The sequence below is a fragment of the Sminthopsis crassicaudata genome, chromosome 1 (genome assembly GCF_048593235.1).
Source record: "Sminthopsis crassicaudata isolate SCR6 chromosome 1, ASM4859323v1, whole genome shotgun sequence".
Classification (NCBI taxonomy): Eukaryota; Metazoa; Chordata; class Mammalia; order Dasyuromorphia; family Dasyuridae; genus Sminthopsis; species Sminthopsis crassicaudata.
In genome coordinates, this window is record NC_133617.1 from 24,263,986 (window position 1) to 24,288,331 (window position 24,346).

At 43.9% G+C, this 24,346-nt stretch overlaps 1 protein-coding gene across 1 annotated transcript in view; it reads right to left on the reverse strand.

The window, feature by feature from the left end:
• Positions 1-8,239: 8,239 nt before the first annotated feature.
• The window catches only part of FBXW8 (F-box and WD repeat domain containing 8), a 114,214-nt gene continuing 98,107 nt past the window's right edge, over positions 8,240-24,346 (reverse strand). Inside the window, exons 8-11 of the mRNA XM_074296808.1 lie at positions 22,301-22,428; positions 13,453-13,626; positions 9,478-9,594; positions 8,240-8,851 (exon numbers count right to left, since the gene is read on the reverse strand). Coding sequence (XP_074152909.1) covers positions 8,707-8,851; positions 9,478-9,594; positions 13,453-13,626; positions 22,301-22,428 — 564 coding nt within the window. The 3' untranslated portion in view covers positions 8,240-8,706. The remainder of the gene's footprint in view (positions 8,852-9,477; positions 9,595-13,452; positions 13,627-22,300; positions 22,429-24,346) is intronic.

Below are 24,346 nucleotides of genomic sequence, written 5' to 3' on the forward strand. Positions count from 1 at the left end.
AAATAGAACAAATTTGTGCCTTGGGGTGAACACAGACTGGTGAAAAATCCAGAAGACTTGGGGCAGAACAGGGGTCCTCCTGAAGCAATCCCAGATCTAAAGAAAGACCCCGGGCCTAGATTAACCCGAAGTGCAAACACCTCTGGGCTAGCTCCACAGAAACCTCACCCTCGGGTGAGCTGGGTGTGGCTGGAGCCTCAGCAGGAGCCACAGAGGCTTTCATCTCCCCTACTATTTATTTTGTGGTGTATACTGTGTGTATGTGTAGATATATATATCTACACATGTATACATAATTATCTTAACTGTAGCTTGCTTGGGGGTGGAGGGGAGTGAAAGGGAAATGTGTGCTTCTGTGCGTGTGTAGGTATATATATATCTACATAAGTATATAGAAATAGATCCTTTCTTAACTATGACCTTCTGGGAGGAAGATGAAAGTGGGGAAAAAAGAATAAAGTAAATAAAGTGCACAACAAAGAACAAAAGAATTTACAAGGAAGTAAAAGATGGACATTCATGAAGATAATTTCTTCTACTAATATACTTTTTTAATTAAAAAAATTTTTATTAAAGCTTTTTTATTTACAAAACATACGCATGTGTAATTTTTCAACACTGACCCTTGCAAATACTTCTGTTCCAACTTTTCCCCTCCTTCCCTTCACCCCCTCCCCTAGATAGCAGGTAGACCAATACATGTTAAATATGCTAAAGTATATGTTAAAATATACGTAGCTCTTGCCCATCCAGACCAGGCCATCTTGTTGAGAGGCCACCAAGGTCCTAGCTAATCTCCATTTCTGCCTATCAAATTTATTTCAGGGGGCAGCTAGGTGGTGCAGTGGATAGAGCACCAGCCCTGAATTCAGGAGGACCCGAGTTCAAATCTGGTCTCAGACACTTAACACTTCCTAGCTGTGTGACCCTGGGCAAGTCACTTAACCCCAGCCTCAGGGGGGAAAAAATATTTCGGTCCTTAATTTGTAGGGGGAAACTATATAAATAGAAGAAGGTAGGATTAGCTAGGAAAGAAGGGTTTCCCAGAGAGCATCAGCTGCTAAGAAACTCCCATCATCCCTAGTGCTGCCTTTGAATTTTTTTCCCCCAAATCACCCTGGCTTCCTAATCACTAATGGAGGAATTCCCTGGAACTCCCAGCTCTGCACTGATGCCATATAGTGTAGCTATGGCTCATATCATCCTTGGGGTCACCCTTTTGATTGAATTAGTGTTTTCCTGGCTTGAATTTTATTTTGCTTCCCATCCACTCTTTACCTTCCCAGCAAGAGTTAAGGAGATGCTACATGGGTCATAAGTTCCCCTCCTGACCCATATAGCCAAAGCTCTCAGGAGCCCTTGGCCCGAGGTCATTTGCATGGCTAATTAAGATAAGATTGATTCATCCAGAATTTTGTCCAGGTGCTCAACCCAAGATAGGATTTTCAGAATCACCAAATGACCAGAACCCAGGGGGTGTCTTCACATTGGCCAGAGGAAGTGTTCACTGGAACATGTGCTATGAGATTTTCTTGTGTTCTTTTCCTTTCCTCCCGGTGAGTTATTTGTAGGGGATTCTCTTTCTGATCATTTGGATGACTTGGGAAATCATTAGAGCTGCCTATTAGTTTGTGGGCAAATTGGCTACCAAATAGGGGAGGTTAATTTTGGTGGGGGTTCCCCATAGTGTACTTGTGCTGCTGTGTTTTGATTAATAAATAAGCTATAGGTCATCACTCCAGGTACCGCTTTCAGAAAGGCTTCGACCATCTGTTGTCCAGTCTGTGCATTCTAGGCTAAAAAGGCGCTGCTGAAATGATTTTGTTAACTACGCTCTCCCTATTGGTGCTTCATTAGCTGAACGGCCTTGATGAGCACGGGGGAATGTTGGGCTTATAGCACAGAAACTGAGGCTAGCAGGATGAGCAAATCCAGGGAACAGAACTGAAAGATGGCAGATGTTACACTCATTTGGAAAACCATATCAAGCCAAAAGATAGGCCTGACATTTGTTTTTACTCATTTCCTATCTAATACACAGGGCGCCGAGTCATAGTCACTAAAAGGAAATACAACAAAAGCAAACATTAGATTAAATATTGGAAGGAACCTGAGCACTCCTTCCAAAGCTCACAAGTGAAGAAGGCAGAGGGCAAAAATGTGGGTATATGGTGGCTGTCCAGTTGAGGTCATACCTCTACCTTCTAGTCCTTTTCCCTCACTTGTTTGGAGGTTGTTAGAAACAATAAGTTTATTTCTATACCTTTAGACGTGGAACCCTGATGTAGTCATAGTAAGCACTGGATTTTTTGAGTCTGGAGGAGTTGGGTAAAAAATCCTATGCTTAAAAACATGAAGGAAGGTAGCCTCTAAGTATCAGATCTCAAACTCTATTATAAAGCGATAGTCATCAAAACAATCTGCTATTGGCCAGAAAGAGAATGGTCAATCAATGGAATAGATTAGGTACAAAATACACCACAGTAAATGGCCACCGTAACCTAGTGTTTAATCAACACAAAGTCCCAAACAACTGGGGCAAGAACTCATTATCTGAGAAAAACTGCTAGAGATCTGGAAAGCACTCTGGCAGAAATAAGGCATGGACCAACATCTCACTCTATATACCCAAAATGGGACTTCATTTAGATATAATGGGTGATATTAAAAGGAAATTGGAGGAATATGGGGAAAAACTATGGGCAAAGGAAGAATTTATGACTAAACAAGAGATAGAATATCAGGAGAGGTAAAATGCATAATTTTGATTACATTTCATTAAGCAAGTTCTTCTTTTTCAAATAGTACTTTATTTTTTTCCAAATACATGCAAAGGGAGTTTTCGACATTCACCTTTGCCCAAATTGTTCTTCCTCTTTTGTTCCAAATTGTTCTTCCTCTTTCTTTCTCTTCCCCCTCCCGTAGATAGCCAGAAACCCAATATAGGTTAAAACATGTGCAATTTTTCTAAACACGGTTCCACGTTTGTCATGCTGCGTGAGAAAAAAACAGATCAAAAGAGAGGAAAACATGAGAAGGAAAAAACCCAAGCAAACAATAACAAAAAAAGGTGAAAATACTGTGCTCTGATCCACATTCAGTCTCCATAGTTTTCTCTCTAGATGTAGATGGCACTTTACATCCAATTCTATTGGAATCGCCTTGAATCACCTCATTGAAAAGAGCCAAGTCCAACATTAAACAAGTTTTACATTAACTAGAAGCAATTAGGAAAAAAATTTACATCAAGTTTTTTCTGATAAAGGTCTTGTTTTCCCAACATATAGGGAACTGAGCCAAATTTATAAAAAGAATTCATTGCCCAGTTGATAAATGGTCAAGAGATATGAATGAACAGACAGCTTTCAAGAAGAAATCAAAGTTATCTGTAGTCATATGAAAAAAATGCTTTAAATCACTATTGATTACAGAAATTCAAATTAAAACAACTCTGGAAGTACCACTTCATATCTATTAGATTGGCTAGTATGACAGAAAAAAAGTGGCAAATGCCAGAGGGAACATGGAAAGATAGGGACACAAATGCTCTGTGAACTGGTCCAGTCACTGGAGAAAAATGTGATTATAGCCAACGCCTATAAAACTGTGCATACCCTTTGACCCACTAATACTATTACAAGGTCTATACCCCAAAGAAAAAAGATCCAAAAACATGTATAGCAGTTCTTTTTGTGGTGGCAAGAAATTGGAAACTGAGGAAAACTGGAGAATGGCTGAACAAACTATGATGTATGATGGTGATGGAATGTGATTGTGCAAAAAGAAACAATGAGCAGGATGATTTTAGAAAAATCTGAGACTTATAGAAACTGATGCAAAATGAAATGGGCAGAACCAGAACATTGTACAAAGTAGCAGCAACATTGTAACAATAATCAGTGGAAAGACTTTACTCCGAGCAAGAACCAGATCATTGTACATAGTAACAACAATCAACCCTAAAAGACTTTACTTTGAGCACCAGAACATTATATAGTTATAGCAACATTGTAACAATAATCAACCCAAAAGACAACTACTCTGAACAGAACCAGAACATTGTACATAGAAATAGAAATATTGTAACAATGATCAACCCTGAAAGCCTTTACTACTCTGAGCAGAACCAGAACATTGTACACAGTAACAACCACATTGAAACAACAATCAACTGTGAAAGACTTAACTACTCTGCTTTTCAGAGAGAGAACTGAAGGAATCTGGATACAAACTGAAGCACATTTATTTTTCCTTTTTTTGTTTTCCTTTGGCAACATGGCTAACGTGGAAAGGTTTTGCATGCATAGCTGATATCATATTGCTTCTCTTTTCAATGGGTGGGGAAAGAGATAGCAGGAGTCCTCAAACTACAGGCACTGCGGGCCAGATGCGGCCAGCTGAGGTCGTTTATGTGGCCCGCCGGGTTAGGTAAAATCAGACCGGAAGTGACATATGACCTAAACTCACTGTAGCAACGCACACTTCCGGCACTGGGCTGAGGTTCATAGTTTTTGTTTTTTCTATAGTCCGGCCCTCCAACAGTCTGAGGGACAGTGAACTGGCTCCCTATTTTAAAAGTTTGAGGGCCACTGGACTAGAGGGAGGGAGAGAATTTGAAACTGAAAATTAAAAGTAAAAAAAAGAAAAGAAATAAATGCTACTGTTGATACAAGCTGTGTGATCCTGGGCAGATCATTTTCTGTCTGAGCCACTTTCCTCTTCTGTGAAATGGGAATAATAATAATACCTCTATCTATTAAATACCTATAGTATTTTTAGGTATTAAATACCTATAGTATTTAATTCACAGGGATGCAGCTCAAATGAGATAATGGAGTTTAAAAAATTTGCAAACTTTGAAGCATGGTATAAACTATTATTGGTAGTAGTAGTAATAGTGGTAGTAGTAGTAGTAGTAGTAGTAGTAGCAGCAGCAGCAGCAGCAGCAGCAGCAATTTGCCACATTACTGAAAAGAGGCAACCTACAAAGGAATCCAACAATCTGAAACAAATTAATTTTCGGTGTTTATAAAAGGAGGATGTGTAAGAGAGAAGACCAAAGAGGGAAGCCCAACAGGAGGAACTCAGGGCTAAGCCTACAATCCCTTTGGAGCATAAATTATAAATAAATTGATGCTATAATGAAGCGAAACCAGCGATTTTGGGTTCGGACTACTGACTGCCCTTTAAGAAAAGAATGGCTGCTAGCTTTTAATAAAACACTTCTATTTTTCTGGACCGAATCAGAATTCAGAAGATCCTTTTATCCCTCACAGTGGAAAGGCAGGCCTGCTTCTAACTTGATCCTTCTCTTTCCACATGTAAATCAATCTTACCTGCACTACAGTTAATAAGGGTGAATGAGAATGCATCCTCTCCACCCCCCTCTCTAACCCCCCCATCTGCAGTGCTGGGAACAGCACAATGTGACTTAACTAGGCTTTGGGGGAGTTAAAAATACAAGTTGCTTTGGCAAGGGTTTTGCAAAACACCTGCCTCCCAGGCTGTCCTCCCACTCAGTGACCTTGGGAAGGAGAACACAGTGGAGTGGGAAAGAATCAGCATCTCTCTTCGGCAGCTTCCCTAAGCATCAGTCCTACCTTTCTCTCCTTGGTTCCACATATGCCATTTTAAGAAGCTACCAGGGATGCTGGCTGGGGTGCGGCATCAGGTCAAATGAGTGCTGGAGGATGGGGCTCGAGCCGTGGCCCGGATGCTGAGAACTTCAGCCTGTTAAGCAAGGCAGCAACAGTGATGGACATGAGGGTGACTGAGAGAGCCGGATGGAAGGAAACACAGTGTGTTGGGGAGCCCAGATGGTGTGGGCTGGAGCAGCAACTCTCAGACTTACTGCTGCGGTCTCCTCGGCTAGTTCCAATGGCCTCGGGTTCATTGCATAGATACAGTGGAAACTAAGGACTGCTGGTACTTTGAGTCAGATGGCCACATCTAACCCTGGCTATCATTTAATGCTGTGAGACCTGAGCAAGTCAACTGGCTTCTGGGACTGTTTTTTCATCTGTAAAATGGGTAGATGAACCAGAGAGAGCTGTGGCAGAGGGTTCCAGGCTGCCACCTCCTACAGAATGGGTGGATCAGCGACCTTTCTGGCACGGGAAAGGGCACCATGGATATGGGGACTGATCCTGCCAGAGTAGGTCTTTGCTTCTAAAGCAAAAATAGTATGGCATCAAATGAGAGCAGAGGCCACTAAAACTATCTGGACAGTTGCTCTTGGAAAGAGAGTAAATAAAAGAGAAGGCGAGTCCATTGTGTGACACAAGAGGGTCTTAGCCACCTTGCACTTAAAACAGGAACCTGTGCAAAGTGCACCAGGATTCTGATAGCAGAAGCTGGGTCAAGGCAGCCAGTGGTGGGGCCGCTCTTCCCATCTGAGGCCTGCCCCTCTCTGGCTGCAGCGAAGCTCTAGATGTATGGCTATGACAAGGGAGCAACTCAGAGGCCCGAAGGCATGGCCAGTCAGGCCAGATAAAAAGCTTCTGGACCCCCCAACTGAGGCAGTTTTCGATGTTAACACAAAAGATGGCCTCCAAACGTGGGCCAATGGACACCCTTGGAAACCTCTCAGATTTTCCCTTCCAGAAAGGCCAAGAATTTCCATCCCAAGTGATATCGAGTCTTCTCTTTGTCAGAGATCTTCTGAAAGTCGTTCATAGAACTTATTTGTGCAAGGGGCCATAGAGATAACAGGGTCATACAATAAGAGCTGCCATGGATCTTCAAAATCACAGATTTTTTACAAAAAAGGAAACTGAGGCACAGGGGAGCCTACTGATTTGCCCAACACCACCAAGGTAATAAATGGTAGGTACTGACCCCAGGGTCAGGGCTTTAATGTCATTGCTTAAGAAACAAACACCTGCCCCTCACTATAACCCGTATCACATTAGCTCTGCTAAATCCTCCCTTAGAGGGTGCCTATGTTTATAGCCTTCCATAACTAAATTCTGCATGCGGCATAATCCTTCCATTATGAGCTGAAGGACAGCCATGAAAAATTAAGTTTTAATGAGCAAAACTGCTTGAGGTTTTTAGTAGCCAGAACTGGAAAGAGCTGAATTCATCAGAATTAAGATTTATAGATTAAAGCTAAACACGAGGAACCGGAGCATCGCCTGCCGACACTTACATGTGGGAAGTTGCCCAAAGATGAATAAAATGTATGAGAAGAATGACTGAAGATGGAGAGGAGGAAAGGGAAGGGAAGCCCAGCTTCCCAAAGTGGCCGGGCAGATGCTGGATTACGGAGGAGGGGAGCCAGTGATTGTCAGCAAAGAGCAAAGTGACTCCTTCCCTGCCGGGAAAGTGGATGACTTGACAACCCTGGCAGGGGTCGGCTGTTCGAAGCGCTCGATTTTGGCCTGACGTGGCTATTCATCTAGGATGCCATCTCCAAGTCAGTGGCGTCTAATTGCGATAGATTTTTAATAAATGGAAGAAATTGTGTCAGAGAGAGGTGAAATTTGTATTATTTCAACAGCAGTCGTCATTAATAGTACTGTTGCTGATAGAGGGACTCATTTTTAATGGGTTCATTTGAAATTTTTAGTAAAATGCCTGATTTTAATACTAATTCTGCCTAATTTCATTCAAGTCAGTGACTGCCTTCCTCATCTGCACAGCTGGGGGAATGATGAAATGCACAAGGCCACGGGAGGCTGCTTTTTGAAAACAGACATCTCTTTGGCCCAGTCACCCATTTGCAGTTCTCATTAAGACAATGCATGGGAGAAAAATGGTGGCGAATTGAATGTTCTAAGAGGAAGGTCGGCTGGGGATCGAACCCATCCACAGCCAACAGAGTTAATATTTCTCCAACACTCCAATATTTCACGGTATTACACTAATGGAAGCTTTGGGATTGAAAGTAAACTCAGAGTAAACTTAAAAAAAAAGTGCTGAATGAGAGCAAGAGCAGCTGCCTGCTGGGAAAGTGGGAAGTGGGCCCCAGGCCTCAGCTGGCTCTCCTGCCTGCCTCTCTCCATTTCTCCCTCCCTGTCTGCCTCTCCTCCCATTCTCTCTGTCTGCCTCTCTCCATCTGAAAAGCCAAAAGGTCTTCAGGGGGTAGAACTGATTGTTTTCAGGATAAAAAGTATCCTGAATTTATAGGACTAAATTACAAGATGAGAACCCAGGCCATTTCTTGAACAAAACAGCCATGTTATCCCACTGTGTGGCTGCTTATTTACAAAGAAAAATTAATCTTATACACAAAATAGTTTAGTAGCAGATTTAGTGTCTTTAAAAGGTCCTTACAATGATACATTTTTTATTCTGAGAAAAACAGTTTTGGGGAGCGGATCCTTCCAGAGCTGCTGGCTTAGGCTGGAAGACATAACACAGAGGACTAAAATAATGGATGCTCTGGAACGGATCCAAAGTTCAGTGTATCAACTGCTCTTTTCGAGGGCCTGGTTTTCTTTCTCTGTAGACCCATGGACACCTTCAGCTTCAGTTCTTCCGGCACCTCGGGAGCTTTTTATTCTGGTGTTCTAAGGCTATTGCCGGGGCTTGAGCTGGCCCAAGTGAGACCCCTCCACGCCACCTCCCTTGTCCTCTAAGCACTTATTGCTCAGGTGCCGGTGGGGTCGGCTTGGCAGGGCCTGGAGGTTTCTGCAGGTTCTAAACAAGAAGCAATGGCTCTACGTTCTTCCTGCCCTCTCCGTTCCAATGGAGAGAGATGCCCTATATGTTATCGTACGGGACAGCCAGGCCAATGTTATAGTTGTAGCCAGCCACTTCATCATAGGACGAACGGCAAATCGGAAGGATGCTCTCAAGAGCCAACTGGTCCATGGAAAACTCATAAGCATAGATGATTCCTCGGTGTCTGGAGAAAGCAGATGTGAGGGGAAAAATGCATTACTACCGAGAGAGATACAGATGATTAATATTCTAGGATTTTAAAAAGATGTTATAACTAGAAATAGGATTCTGTCCAGTGTTATTCCTCTGACAGCCAGGACTCTGAAAATAGATGGTGGACAGAAATCCAAGGTCTTTCCTTTCCCCCCGGCCTACACTGCTTTGCCATATCCCCTTTAGGATACCCCATAACATGAAGAGTATTTGTGTCCATGTCATTAGGAGGAGTGAAGGCAGAGAACACCGGCCAAGAGAAAAATTTTAAAACAAAGAATCTTCCCCCATCTGCAGTTTAAGGGTCTCACTGTCAAGGAGGTGCTTCGTTCTGGTACCTGGCCTTCCAGGCAGGTTGCAGTCCCCAAGTGATTCCTTTGGAGTCACTTTCACATGATGCTCTCTACCAAGTAAACATTCTCTGGGTATCAAAGCTAAGCCTTTGCAGTAGCTACTAAGGGGTGGAGTCTACATGTGAACTCCAATGGCTGAAATCAGTGGCCCTTCCACTATATCACAATGGCCCCTGAACTTTCTTACCCCGGAACCATTCAGATTCGCCAGCAAGCCCCACCCGAGCCAGGCTGGCCAACTGACCTTCGGTGAGCAGTCAAGTCATCGTCCAGAATGCTGGCCCCCCGGGGGCTCTTCTCATCGGGGATGTTGGCCGTAATAAGGCTGTGTGTATTAAACCAGATGTGGCGCACCGGGTGTCTGGAAGACCAAGGGCAGGAAGACAACTTTTGAGCAAACATATTCTCTAAAATAAGACCAGCTCACACCTTATCATTTATCCAGCTCTATCATAGCATCGTATACAACTTACAGCTAGAAGGAATCGGAGAGCTTGTCTAGGTAACCCTTCTTTTATAAATGGGAGAAAACTGCAGCTCGTGGTTAAATGACTGGTCCAAATTCCCACAAAATTTTTGGGGTAGGAGGGCAGAGCCAGGCTTAGAAGCCAAGTGCTCTGACAGTAAGCATCTTGAGGGGAAAGAGATTGTTCATGTGAATCTGTGCCTGTTTTCTCATCGATGGAATGGGAATAAAAAATGCAGTTTTAGGATGTCTCCATTCTAAGGCAGATATTCAAATATTTTTAAAATTAAATTGAATGTTTTCGGTGTGGAGTGATAGGAGCTTGCACTGGCATGGTAGCACTGAGAACGGAAACAAATGGATGGATAAGAGAGAGATTAAAGGGGAAGAATTGACAGGATGGGAGATGAGAAAGAAAAAAAAGGATGAGTCAGGTTTGGAGCTCAGATGACAGGGAGAATAAAGAGGAAGGTCAGAAAGAAGAGCTTCTCTAGGGGAAGGAGAATGAGTCTTGGAAACATATTGAGTCTAAAATATCTATATGGTGGAAATGTGTACAGAGAGGTCACGGCTACTAAGACAGAATCTGGAATAAAGGAGGGGATGGTGGAATTTGTGAACATCGATGAGTTCTCCAAAGCAAAGGTCCTAAAAAGGGCAGAGTAGAGGGCTGCTGTCTAAACTGATTCTGATGGTAACAGCTCTTTTGTTGCAGAAGATTCAAAGAGCGATGGGATGAATGCATTTGTAAAGGCGTCAGCGAACGAGGCAGCTAGGTGGCGCAGTGGGTAGAGCACCAGCCCTGAAGTCAGGAGGACCTGAGTTCAAATCTGGTCTCAGACACTTAACACTTCCTGGCTGTGTGAACCTGGGCAAGTCACTTAACCCCAATTGCCTCAGCCAAAAAAAAAAAAAAAAAAAAGTCAGGGAAATCAAGGCTGTGATGGTTTCACCAAACAGATATAACCATTGGCTTAACCCTGGCTTCATCTGAGTCACTGACTCCTGGGAGACCCCACTCCCATGACATTAAGGAGAGAGAAGGCAAAACTAAGATCTACCGAAGTCATCAACTGTGAAATCTCAAACTTAATGAAATAAGAAGAAGGCCTTTTATAATTATGGCAAAGGCATTGCTGGAGCTGACACTGCTGGGCCCAGGACAGTTTCAGAGATCTCTTAAAGGTACCAGTTTATTGGTCAAAGGTTGGGCTAAAGCTGCTACTTCAGATCATGGTAATTATTCTGGAAAGCAAGCAGTGGCCGGAAGGGACGATGGCCACGAGGTTCCTATCCCACCTTCTAGAACTCTGAACGTGCTATGTCACTTCCCTTTCTCAGGCCTCAGTGACCTCATCAATAAAAGAAACGTGAAGCTGGACTAAGTGGCCCTCCTTCATCTCCAGCTATGGTCCTCCTCTGGCAAGACTGAAAGTTTCGGTGGCTTCCAGCACCATCTGGTGGGCAATCAGTGCATCACATAAGAAACGCTTCCCTTTCCAGAAAGGAAACTCTTAAGGGGGATTTCTTATGCCAGAGATGGAAAACACCAGTGTAACCCCGGCCTGCCATATCCAGGGCTCCTGCAGCCGCTTTCTCTCGTTAAAACTTCCTTCCTCTCATGTGTATCTGTGTGAAGCAAGAACCGCTGTGCATTGTGGATGTGGAGGCCATATCTGGCCTTCCATTATGAGAGACAGAAAAACTGGAAATACCAGCTTGTGTTTCGGTTCTTAGGTGTCACTGACACCTAAGCCGAGGTGAAATCCCATTTTACACATTCTAGTGATTACAGTTTACGTGTGACAACCATTCAACTCCCAGTTATTAAGAGCAGAATATGAAAACATTAAAAAATTTAGAAGTGCCCCACCCAGTCAGACCTATCGAAACACTCTGGGGGAAGCATGGGTATTTTTTTAAATAGAAGGAATTTAATTACTGCTCTTATGATCCCCTTAATAATTTACTATACAGCCATTACTGTGAATTTGCTCAAATCCTTGAAATGATTTCTATTCCCGGTATAGACAATTTCTATTCCCGGTATAGACAGACAACTACTCTGGATATTAGCAACCCCTTGGTTACTCAAGTCTAAAAGTTGGACAAAATCCCAACTTTCCTGGGCAAAGGAAATGTTTCTTAAGTCTCCTGGAACACTTTCTGTGTGAATTTTCCTCCAAATATGTAAAGGGCTAGAACTGAGCAATGCACTTGGATAATGGAGCACGGGAGACTAATTGCCAATTGGACAGTTCCCTATTAACTTGTTTGAAGGTTGACCCTCCCCAGCTGTTCTGTGCTGACTTGATTGGTGGGACAAAGAGGGGGAAGTGACGTGTGTGGGAGGAGGAAGAGGAAGTGAGACTCAGAAGCTGACTCAGTCTCTCCTGGCATTTGAGGGAGGAAGGTGTGTGTGAGGCTGCTAGGCCTAAACCCCTGACCTTGACCGTAAAAGATCAAGAATAAAGATGTTTAGTGATCCTGACTCCAGCTAATTTCTGGGAAGACAGAATTACAGCACAAATAATCTTTTATTCATTGGTTTCTGAACAAAATCCTCCATCAGGAATCTGAGACATGCTCTTGCAATTACAAATTCTATCTGAAGTCGCTCTTGTCCCAAACCCATCTAGCAGGACTTCCGCTGACATCAAGAAGCAGCGTGGTGTAGTGGGGTAGAGTTAGCCTCTGAGTCAGGAGGATCCAAATTCAAATCCCATCTGTAATGCGCACTAGCCGAGCGATCCTGGGGGACCGTCTCGCATCCCAGGCACCCACTTCTCTGAGACCTTAACTTAGCAGAGAAGGGGGAGGGAGTCCCCTATACCAAAGAACTCATGTTTCCCAGTCCTGGGGCACTGAAGTCCCAGACAGAGATAGCAGCTGGAGATGGCCATCCACGTTCTCTTGCCCAGTGCCACATGGAGGTTGGCATTCAAATCCCAAATTTCCTCACTAACAGCCCAAGCCAAGCACGTCTAAGATAAAAGCCTTTGTTTTCTTAAGATGGATCCTTTAAAAAGGGTACTTTTTTTTTTTTTTTTTTTTTTTTTTTTTTTGTGGATGAGGCAAGTTATTTTCTATTAGGTTCTTACTAAATGCTAAGTCGGTACTTGACAATTCTCTAGTTCCGGCCTTTACTGGGAGTTTTTACTTGTGAATTCCTGGGGAAGAGCTTACATGCTTAGGAGGAGCAAGTTCACTGGTTGAAGTAATTTTTCCCAGAAGCCCTTGCATTATCCCACGCCCATTCTCTGGGAGGATAAAAGAGGGAAGTCACTACTCTGGACCAGAGTTAACAGCAACTGTGTGGAGACAACGGTTCTTTACAAGAAGAATCTGTCCGAGAGATTTGAGTTGACACAGCAGATCTTCTCCCAGAGAGCGATCGGCAGCTTCTGGAGACAACAGCACGCTACAATTTTCCAGGTGAGTTTTATTTATTTTTGCTGAAGCAATTGGGGTTAAGTGACTAGCCCAGGGTCATACAACTAGAAGTGTTAAGTGTCTTGAGATCAGACTTGAACTCAGGTCCTCCTGACTTCAGGGCTGTTGCTCTAACCACTGCATCACCTAGCTGCCCCAAGAATGAATACATTTTTACTAACTTGGAATGGATGGTAGTTGTGGGAAAGGATTAAAATTCTATGAGTGCTGTAGAGGAGAAGCATTTATTCTTAGTTCATTTGCCTGTAATGACCTGGGCTTAGATTCTGGCAATAAAATCATCCAAAGAAATGCAATTACCTGGCGTGCATCTCCCACAGCTTGTTGCCCATCCGCTGGTCCCAGACACAAACCAGGCCTTCCTCGCCTCCACTGACAATTTTCCAGTCATCCATCTGAACAGCAGAGACGCCTAGCTGGTGAGCATAGAGCGAGCACGAGGACGTGCTGCTGCGTAGATCATACACCCTCACCCTGAGCAAAGAGAGAGAAACACAGGAAGGGAAGCTCACCATCAATTCTGTTGCTTTGACTTTTGAAAAATAGAGAATTACCTCACTTAGAGACGCTCAGAGAAAGGAGATGAGAGAATTCTGCATAAACACGAGGGCACACTGGCATACTGCGCTGGCACGCAGACGCGTTAATGTATCTCTCCCTGCCTCCGCCCACAAATGTTTAATTCATGGAATTACTCAAAAATCAATCCCAACAGTGTAGTCTAAGCATTTGGAGCAAGTCGGAGAAGCTTCCTTCCCATCATCTGCGACCCAGGGCCAGGAACTTCCCAGGGTCCCAGTTTCTTCACCTGCTAATTGGGGCTCAGCGGCACCTGTCCCTACCGCAGGCTTGTTTTAGGCGGTAAAGGAGAACTTAGCACTGGGTGACACATGAAGGACTAGCACGGGTTCAAAAAGCCAGCTTGTAAGCTAATTAGCCGTGAATGGCACGGGGGCAATAATGCCATTGGTAGGACAATATTTTTTCAGGCACCGAAGCACAAGTCAAATGAATCAACTCTATTATTTAGTATATCATGAATAGAAGATGAATTACTACTCCTAATTCCATTCTAAAATCCAAGGGTTCCTGCAGCAGAAGTGCCCAGCTGAAGTTCATGTAAATGTTGCTTGTGACTAATAAAGAGAAGCAGAGCGGGCACCGAGATGCCCCAGATGTCTGGGAAATCGGGAAGCATCATCAGCCCGAGCACACACAGAGGGGTGCACAGAAGCAAACAAAAAGACTGCCAGCTGACCCTGAGCAAGAGGCTGCTTCATTAGGGCCAGGCTTGGTTTGGTCTCTCCCTTCTTTAAAAACTACACGTCTCAGCGTACACTTCCCGCAGCATGTCCTCTCCGGGCATGTTGGCGATTACCTCCATAAGAAGAAGATGTGCTTTCCCTCTTAGGAAGGAGGAAACTTATAAATGGGCAGTAACTCTCCAGGTTTAGTTTCCCTTCCTCCCACTATCCCATTACGCCTCTTGCACAACCTAAGAGAGCCAACTGGACAGGGTGGACTTTGCCTCCTCCTCAGGGGAGTTCTTGAATGAGTAGAAGCCATGCCAATTCACCTGCAGTTGCACTTTAAGAACGCAGGGAGGGGCAGCCAGATGGCGTAGTGGATAGAGCACCAGCCCTGAAGTCAGGAGGACCTGAGTTCAAATCTAATCTCAGACACTTAACACTTCCTGACTGTGTGAACTTGAGCAAGTCACTTAACCCCAACTGCCTTAGCAAAAAAAAAAAAAAAAAAAAAAAGCACAGGGAGCTCTAGAAACAACAAAGGGGGAGGGGAGAGAGCACACTGGGAAAATCCAGCATCCAGTTTGGCTCTGCTGCTTCTCAGCTGGGAGACCATGGATAACCACCTCATTCCTCGGTGCCTTAGCTTCTCAATCTGCAAAATGGGGACAATTCTACCGACGTTACCTTCTTAGAATCAGAGCACCTGTAGGCCGGCTAGATCCGTGCTGAGGAACAAATGAGAAAAGGAGGCAAAGCTGAGCCCCAAGCAGAGCTGTTTTCCCTGTCATGTAACGTGCTTTGCAGGGAGTGGCCGGCGTGGCAGTGACAAGCTGCAGGACCAGGGTGCCGGACCCTACGAAATTCTCAAGCAGAATCGGAGAAATCTAGGCCCGGGATCATTTAGGGTAGAGCCAGATTTCCCACGTGCCAGACAGAGCACGTAAGAGAGAAACGTGCAGCACCGAGCCCTCTCGAGTGGGCTTTGGGTGAATGAAGGTCTGTCTTAGTGGCTTCCGTAAAGGGCCACTCTGCTGGACAGCGAGGTTCCCTAATTGAGATCTGGCAGTTAGGGAGACAAAGGCAAACGCCAATCTGTCCACAGGTTCAGAGTTTGCCATCTGTTTTTCATTTGGATAGCAGTATGAATGACTCCAAACAAAATAAACAAATAAACCAAAAGATACCATTATTGGGTTTTAAATGAATAAAAACAAGGGGAGGTCCCCCAGGCTCCCAGGAAAATAAGTTGCTTGGAAAGGAAAAAATTTCTGGAGAGAACTATATAAGAGGCAAAGTTGTAACTTCTTTCCTATAGACCGGTGAGGACGTGGACTAGCTCAGTCAACCAGATACTAATTCTCAGGTGAACACAATAATCAGCTTCAAAGCTGCGACAGCTAGGTAAAGCCTACACTTCGGCACCGACTCAATCCTCTCCATGGACTGGGACCCAGGTAACGCAGCCAATGGGCGTGTGAACGTGCCAAAAAGAACAGCGTCCAGGGACAAAAAAGAAGCTGGGGTAGATATCGCAAATACATATCCAGCTCGTGTTTCATCAATGTAGTCTGCTGAAAAGAAAAATAATTGGTCCAAAAGCTATAATTGTGTTATGTTTAATATTCATGGTCTAGCTGGGGTACCGTTCCAAAGCTCCCCCTCCCAGCCCCTCTCTAATGAAAATCACTCCATAGGAGCCTGCTCTATTCCGCCAATTAAAACAAAAGACACCAGCACCATCCAAAGACTCCCACCGAGTCGCATCCATCTGATGGGCAGGAAAACGTGCTGGAACCGAGACGGAGGCACGCTCTGGGTGGGTCTATCGTCCGAGCTCTGAATAACTTATCCTGACCCTTACAGATGGAGTCAGCAGAGCATTTAGCTTGCCTGCTCCCGCTCCCTCTGACAGCAGGCCATGCCACGAGCACGCCGCAATGTAACATTAACAGGGCAAGATGGAAGCTCGGAGACTCTTTAATTGGAGATGACAACTTGGGGCTTTCTTCCCATTGGTTTGGCTTGGCAAGTCCCATCTGACAATAAAGGTTCATTGTATTTGATAGAATAGCTGGCGCCCAACCTGAAGCCCATTCAGACTCTGGCGTGGTTGGTTTATTAAGGATCTGACCTTCAGCTATGTTTCTGTCCAAAAAAGCATGCAGGAGAGAGGGGGAGATGAAGTAGAGAGGCATTCAAATTTAGCCTTTCAAAAACAAAAGATTCTCCCCACCCTCAATCCCCACCAAAAACACAACAGGAATGAAAGCATAATGCAGTTTGGTTTCAGTGACAATAAGTGGTTACAGCTTTTGATTTCGGTGCATAAAGAGATGTCCTAAAACCCTCTCTCAGTAGCATTTTTGATCCCTCCTAAATGATTTCATTTAAATAAGATAACTAAAAAAATACAACACATTTTAAAGAACCACGGGCCTAATTCGGTGAAGACCAGGATATTTTAAAATCTTTTTCTCTCTCCCACATCAAACAAACCCTCATCACATGTTTATTATTACTAGGGATATTAATTCAATAAAGTAATTAAACACCTACTACGTTGAAGACTCAGTGCTGAATGATAAGTTCAAAATCTAATAGTGTTTGATTAGTATAGACAACCTAAAAAGGAAATATTAAAAACCTACTTTAAGAAACTGAAGTGTATTATTAAAATTTAACAAGGCATATTTTCACTTGGGTTGAGTCTATGGGCATATTTATTCACTCTCTAAGTGCTACAGTTTTCACAGGACCTTGGGAAAACAGACCTAGCACTTTAAAGAATACAACACAAAAACATCAATTTCCTAAGAAATGCCATTCAATTCAATGCACCTGACCCTAAGTTTCCTGAGAAACAATAAGATAACGTAAGGAGAAAGGACTGTCATGTAGAGAATGTCAGCTCTTCCAGGGTTCCCTTGGCAACCTGCTGCCGTCCCCGAGATAGGCCCCAGTCTCTGCCTCTAATTTTGCTGGGGGCCCTCCACTGATAAGCTTCCCTTCACCGGAGCACTGACTTCATTTGAGAGGTTATCAATATGAAGGCTGATGTGGAAATAGAGGCCCATTTTTGCCTTAAACTATTCCTGCTGGGGAAAAAAAGCAGGGGGCTTGCCAGTGCCTCAGAAATGGGGTCATTCTGAGCGCCTTCCTAATCTAAAGCCTCACTGAACTCACTCTTGCCACAGTTCACATCCATTCTCTCTCGTCCTAATCTCAGTGGGAAAAAGCAAAGATACCATTAGACCAAAGGGCTCAGGTTGCATCTGACAGAGCTGTGCAGAATCCCCATCGGGTCCCTCAGTCTGGCTCTGGGCTCGGTGGACAAGGACGGGGCTTTTCCCTGATGACTACTTCGCCATCAGACCTCATCTCCACATGGGGGTGCCCCTTGCTTTTCTAGAAATTAATTTAATCACTAATTAGGAGATTCAAAAAGTAGCATGATGTAGTGGGAAAAAGGATATTAAATATGGATTTGGGAGCAAGAAGGCTTGAGGCTCTAAACTGGGTTCTGCTGTTAACTGGCAAGTCATTTAATCTCAGAACCTCAGTTTTCTGACCTGTAAATTGGGGAGAAGAATCCTCATGCTACCAGCTCATAGAATTCTTACAAGAACCCCGCAGATGGAGCCAGTCCTGCCATGGGGTCTGGATTTCACTCCTTAGGCCAGGGGTTCCCAAACTACGGCCTGCGGGTCAGATATGGCCGCCGAGTTACGACAAATGGGCTGAGGGGCGGAGACAGAGTGTGAGCTTTTGTTTTTACTATAGTCCGGCCCTCCAAAAGTCTGAGGGACAGTGAACTGGCTCCCATTTAAAAAGTTTGAGGACCACTACCTTAAGCCTTCACTGGTAGGTGATGGGCAAGTGAGCTCACCTCCAAGAACCCGTCTCCTCATCTGAAAAGTAGAGTGAAGAATCCTGGCCAGGTATCAGGAGAGTGCTTTGGAAACCTGGAGGGTTTTTTGTTTTTTGTTTTTTGCTTCTTAATTATCAAGCATAACATTTCCAGAAAAGGTCCTCCCCTATTTTAATTAATGTTGAAAATTAGTCAAATTGAATCACTTTTTTTTAAAAAAGAAAACAATTTTTCCCCCTACATTTGGCCTTCATTTGGATGCTGTAATATCTGGACAGTTTTATGGATTTTTACTCTAATGCAATTTGGGAAGCACAATTATGGTCCAATGGGGGCTTGTTTTTCACATTAAAAAGGTCATTTCTGATTTAAATTTTTTTTCAATGGTATTTTATTTTCCAAATACATATAAAGATAGTTTTCAAGACTCATTTTTGCAAGACTGTATTCCAGATCTCCCTCCCTCATTTACCTTCCCCCTTCCCAAGACAGCAAGCAATCCGATTTAGCTTTAGATATGTGTAATTTCACATTTTTTAAGTGATACCCCAGGAAGTCATTGCTGTTTCTAAGAAAGCACCAGACATTCCCCTCTTTTAAAATCGAACATTAAACTCTGTGAGAACAGGGCTCGAATAGTGTGCTATTTGTATATTCCAGCATCTGGAACAAATAAGTTTGACAGGTAGGGTGCAACTGAATTGCATCAGGATTAAATGGGATAATATAGATTAAATGGGATAATATAGAGAGAGTTTGCAAACTTTAAGATACTACAAATGTGTATATGTATGGGGATGTATATAATATGTTAGCTATAATGAAGCAGCTAAGTGGTACAGAGTGAGGAAGACACAAATGCAAATCCAGCCTCATGCATTTCCTAACTATGAGATGCTGGCCCACTCACTTCACCTCTGTCTGCCTCAGTTTCCTCAACTTCCTTTTTTTAAATTAATTTTTATAATTATAACATTTTCTTTGACAGTACATATACATAGGTATTTTTTTTTTTTTTTTTTACAACACTATCCCTTGTACTCCCTTCTGTTCCGAGTTTTTCCCCTCCTTCCCTCCACCCCCTCCCCTAGATGGCAGGCATTCCCATACATATTAAATATAGTATATCCTAGAGTTTCCTCAACTTCCAAATGCAGATTATAACAGCGTCTAACTTCCAGGGCTGCTATAAGGATCAAATGAGATAATATTGGTACAGGGCTTAGCATGGTGTCCAGCACACAGTATAGAAATGTTATCACTGGCATTGTTACACTTGCCATCACATGATAAACATGATCTTCATTATCTTCACGGAATTGGCTTTTCCAGAACACATTCACAATTTCTTTCCCGGTTCTAAGATGTGTTCCCAATTCCTTCCCTTTCCTAGCTAGCCTATTGTGACTGTTGAAAAGCTTCTTTTCAGGCTGATTTCAGAGAGACCAGGAGACACTTACATGAACTGATGCTAAGTGAAATGAGCAGAACCAGGAGATCATGGAACACAGCAAGAAGATGATGTGACAATGAATTCTGACGGATGTGGCTCTTTTCAACAACGAGGCGATTTTGGCCAGTTCCAATAGACTTGTGATGGAGAGAGCCTTCCACATCCAGAAAGAAGATTATGGGGACTGAATATGAATTGAAGCATAGTATTTTCACCTTTTATTGTTGTTTGCTTTTTTTTTTCTTTCTCATGTTTGTTATTGTTGTTCTGATTTTCTTGCACCACACGATGAACGTGGAAATGTGTTTAGAAAAATTGCTCTTGTTTAATCTATATTGGATTGTTTGCTATCTTTAGGAGGGGGCAGGAGGAAGAGAAGGAGAAAAATTTGGAATACAAGGTTTTGCAAAGATGAATCTCTCTTTATATGTATTTGGAAAAAATAAAATACTATCAAAAAAAGAAAAAAAGGAAAACTTCCACCTCCCCAACCCGATGTTTCAAATAAACTCCCCCCCCGCCCCCCGCTGGGGTTAAGTGACTTGCCCAGGGTCACACAGCTAGGAAGTGTTAAGTGTCTGAGACCAGATTTGAACTCAGGTCTTCCTGAATTCAGGGCTGGTGCTCTATCCACTGCGCCACCTAGCTGCCCCTTCAAATAAACTTTAATAAAAGTTGCTATTTTGGTCCCGCCTTTATGGTTCCTCATCCACATCTCATCAGTGATGCACTAGCATCTGCACCGCTTTGGGAAGCCCCTTGGGATCAGAGGCTGCTTTTTCGTGGGCCCCACAAAATCAATCACCACTTTGCTATTCTCACCTGTGGAGAGAGATTTAAAACTGTGTACGTCAGGTGTATCATCTTTTAAAATGGGCTTTCTGTGACCGATAATTAGGTCAGGTTTTAGACTCCGGAGTGACAAGAGTATCCTTTTACACACTCTATTTGGCTCCTGCTTAGGGGATGTAGCACCTAATTAGGGATCCCTACTCTAGGGGGGAACGTCTGCAATACCAAGTATCTATAGGCCTCCCAGTTGACAATCCAATGTGCAGCTGCTAATGGCATTACAACTTGGCTCGAGACTCTTCCTCTGGTTCCTAATTGGGCCTGTGTATGCAGAGAGCAGGGGTCTCTTCTCTGCTCCACTGTTTTAGCTCCCTGTGAACATAGCTGTGACTGAACACCCAAATGCTCATGTTGTAAACAAACTCTGCACGAATAAATCTATAATCCCAAAGCTTTTCATTTGGACATCGCAAGTAGCCTTCTGCATTTACTCTCCCAGAAAACGAGTGGCTGCCAAGTCCCAGTGGGAAGAAGGCTATCAGATAAGCTTGTGTTCTTTGTAGCCCCTGCACAAATCAACACATAGCTTGCTTTGGTAACTCTAATACACGAGATTAAAACTATAAATTGATTTGTTTGGTTTTGCTCGGCCACATGGGGAGGCCACTCATCAAACCTGGCTTTGTGAGAGAAAAAGAGCCCAGGCTGTTTGCCGGATGATCACGATACACCTATCAAAACATCAGCTGTCTTCAGATGACTAAGAAAAATGATCGTGTGTTTTCTTTACCAACAAAGTGTACGGCGTGCCTGCATTCTCTTTGCCCTGAAAAACGGGGAGGGGTTGGCGAGGGGGGGTGCTGAAAACATTGTTTGATAAAATAATTATTTTTGCAAGCTGCTGCACTGGCGGGACAGAGGTCTGGGATTTGGCAAGAGAAAGTATCCGCCTCACAATCTGATACCCACCACCGAACCAGACCACCACCTGCAGCCTGGTGCCGAGCGCTGGGAGGAGGGGTGCCATTAGACACTGGCCCCTCGCCATTCCACATCTCTTTGGGGCACTGGATCAGACACTAGCAGATAACTAGCCAAAAAAACAAAAAAGGGGGGAAAAAAGAAAACCTAAAAATTGGACTCAGAGGGTCTTTTCAAACACTTTAATCCTTTCGTGCTGACGGTTCCCGGTGTGCCCATGGCTGGCAACGACACCGGACAGGGAAAACCTAACTCCCTAAGCCAGTGAGTTAAAGGGAAGGCCGCTAATCAGCTAAATAGAGCCTGGAACTTGTTCATATAAAGTCCGTCTCTCTCTCTCTCCTCTTTTTTTGGTCACTGGAGGGACACCATAGTGTTCTGAAATACACTCCTGACATCATTTGGCAAACAAACTCATTTCACTGAACATGATTCATCCCTTAGGTTATTGTTTTTAATATCAGAAAGTGAGCTTTTAAATGCCAGACAAATTTTGCAGCAGGGGGAAAAATATTCCAAGTGGTCTCTCTGGACCCTCCACCAACTGCGTCCACCAAATGGCTTAAAAGAAAATCTTCCCATGATGCTCTCAGAAAGAAAGCAGAGAGGCAGAGATATCCAACCATTATCTAATGCCAGGCCCTCCAAGCTCATGGAGACAGTGTTAGAGGATGAACACGAGGGGGGAAGGAAGAAGGGAAGGGAGAAAAGAAGGAAGGTGGGGGAGGAAGGGGGAGGAGGAGGAGAAAATGAACACGAATCCAGAAGGCGGGAGACATTCGTTTCCAGAGAGCTCCGACATACCTCCTGTCCTTATTGCCCGTGACCAGCAGGTGGGGGGGACTGTTCCGGAGGTTGACACATGTGAAGTCACCCAAGGAGCTGCCCAGGGTGGTCAGGCACTGACTGGTCTGCAGGCTGTACAGCAGTATCTGTCAGGGAAAAAGAACAGCTCCTGCACATGTGGACCCAACGTACCAGGGACCAGGCCCATACCAAGCTCCATTTGCTTCAGAATAAACAGGGCAAGATCTGAGGTCCTCGCAATGGATTAAAGGCGTTTACAGGCCACGTTCCCAACCTTCCTTGGGACAGGGATGTTAAGGGGACTCTGCAAACTGGAGGAAAATATTCTCAATGGCCAAGGACCACGTTTAGAGCCAGAGGTGAAAGGAGGACAAAGCAGCTCTCGTGGTCGCTGCCTGAGTCGTGGAAAGGGCGTGCAGAAACTTTTAACTGCAAGTCCTCAGCTGTCTCAGAAATGGACCCAAGAGGAAAAATGCAGAAAGGATTAGGGGCAGTGGCAGTTGAGCACCGCTCACAGACACTCCACAGGATGATTCTCAGAATAAAGGGAGGAATGAGGTCAGAGGGCACAGAGCTGTTGGAGGCCCTCCGAACATGTGGCTTGTGGTCGGGGGCTGCGGGTTAGAATCCTGGCTCAGTCATTTACAGTTCATCTCAGTGGGTCTCAGTCTCCTCATCTGTAAGTGGAACAGCTATCTCTGAAAGTCTCCAAGTCCTTTCCTGCTCTAAAACCTGTGAGCCTAAGACCTGGTCCAGTGCTCTAATTTAACATGGGGGGAAACTAAGGCCCAGACATTTTTGCCCTGCAGGTAGGGAAAGGACCCAGGAAGAGAATAAGCATTTATAAAGGACCTACTATGTGCCAACCACTGTGCTATTATTATCTCATTGGATTCTCACAACAAATCTGGGAGGCAGATGCTTTGATCAGACAAGGCTCTGAGGCACAGAGAGGTTAAATATGTTGCCCAGGATCACACAGCCAGTAAATGTCTGAGCCAGATATGCTAGCCACCAAGCAATTCTTTCCTTCCTTCAACAAATATTTACTGAGTACTTACTGTGTCAGAAAATAATACTAAATGAAATTAAAAATTCAAAAAAGGCTTGACAGTCTTGTAAAGGGGGGAGGATGGGTGCATCAATAATCACGATGCAAGATAAAAAAGGGAAAATACAGTAAAAGAGGCTTTAAGAAAGATACAGCCTTTGGCCTGCGTCTTAAATGATGTGTGGGAATTAGACTAGCAGCTCTGAAGAGGGGAGACTGTTTCAGAAGGGACAAAAATAAACAAAGGCCTAGAGGTAGGAAGGCAAAAGATATGTTCACAAAATGGGCCTATTTAAGAAAGAGCTAAATTATACTAAGCAAGATGGTGGGGAAAACTGGACTTCACAATTTCATTTTAAAAATTATCTTCCAAATAATTCACTATATTAGCTGCTGAAAATGCTCTTCTAAATGGCAAGTTGCTTAGGAATTCTGGAAAAGAAAGAAGCAGCAACAGAAGTTATTTAATATTATTTGTCTAAATTGATTGTAGAAGCTAGAAGGTGCCAGGTTTGCTACGTAGTATAGTAGATAAAGCAATAGGTCTGGAGTTAAGAGGACCTCAGTTCAAATCTAGCCTAAGACACGTGCTAGCTGTGTGACCCTGGCCAAGTCATTTCACCCTGTTTGCCTCAGTTTCCACATCTGTAAAATTATCTGGAGAAGGGAATGGCAAACCGCTCCACTTACTCTGGCAAGAATACCTCAAAGGGGGTCGCAAAGACTAGGACATGACTAGACGACAAAGTTTATGTCGTTTGTGTCCACAGAATCATGACTGAACTCTAAGGTGGAGCTATTGGATGATAACAACTCTTTACCCATACTCCCCGTGCTAAAGTCACACAAAGAGAAATGAAAAGATTGTTTTTAAACCACTGTCCCCCATGGTCAGCCTCCCCACCGTGAGCCTCTGTCCACGGTTTAGGAAGCACTAATCTCCACAGAGAAAAGGCAGACAGCTCATCCACTCAGCTCCAGACAGCACCACT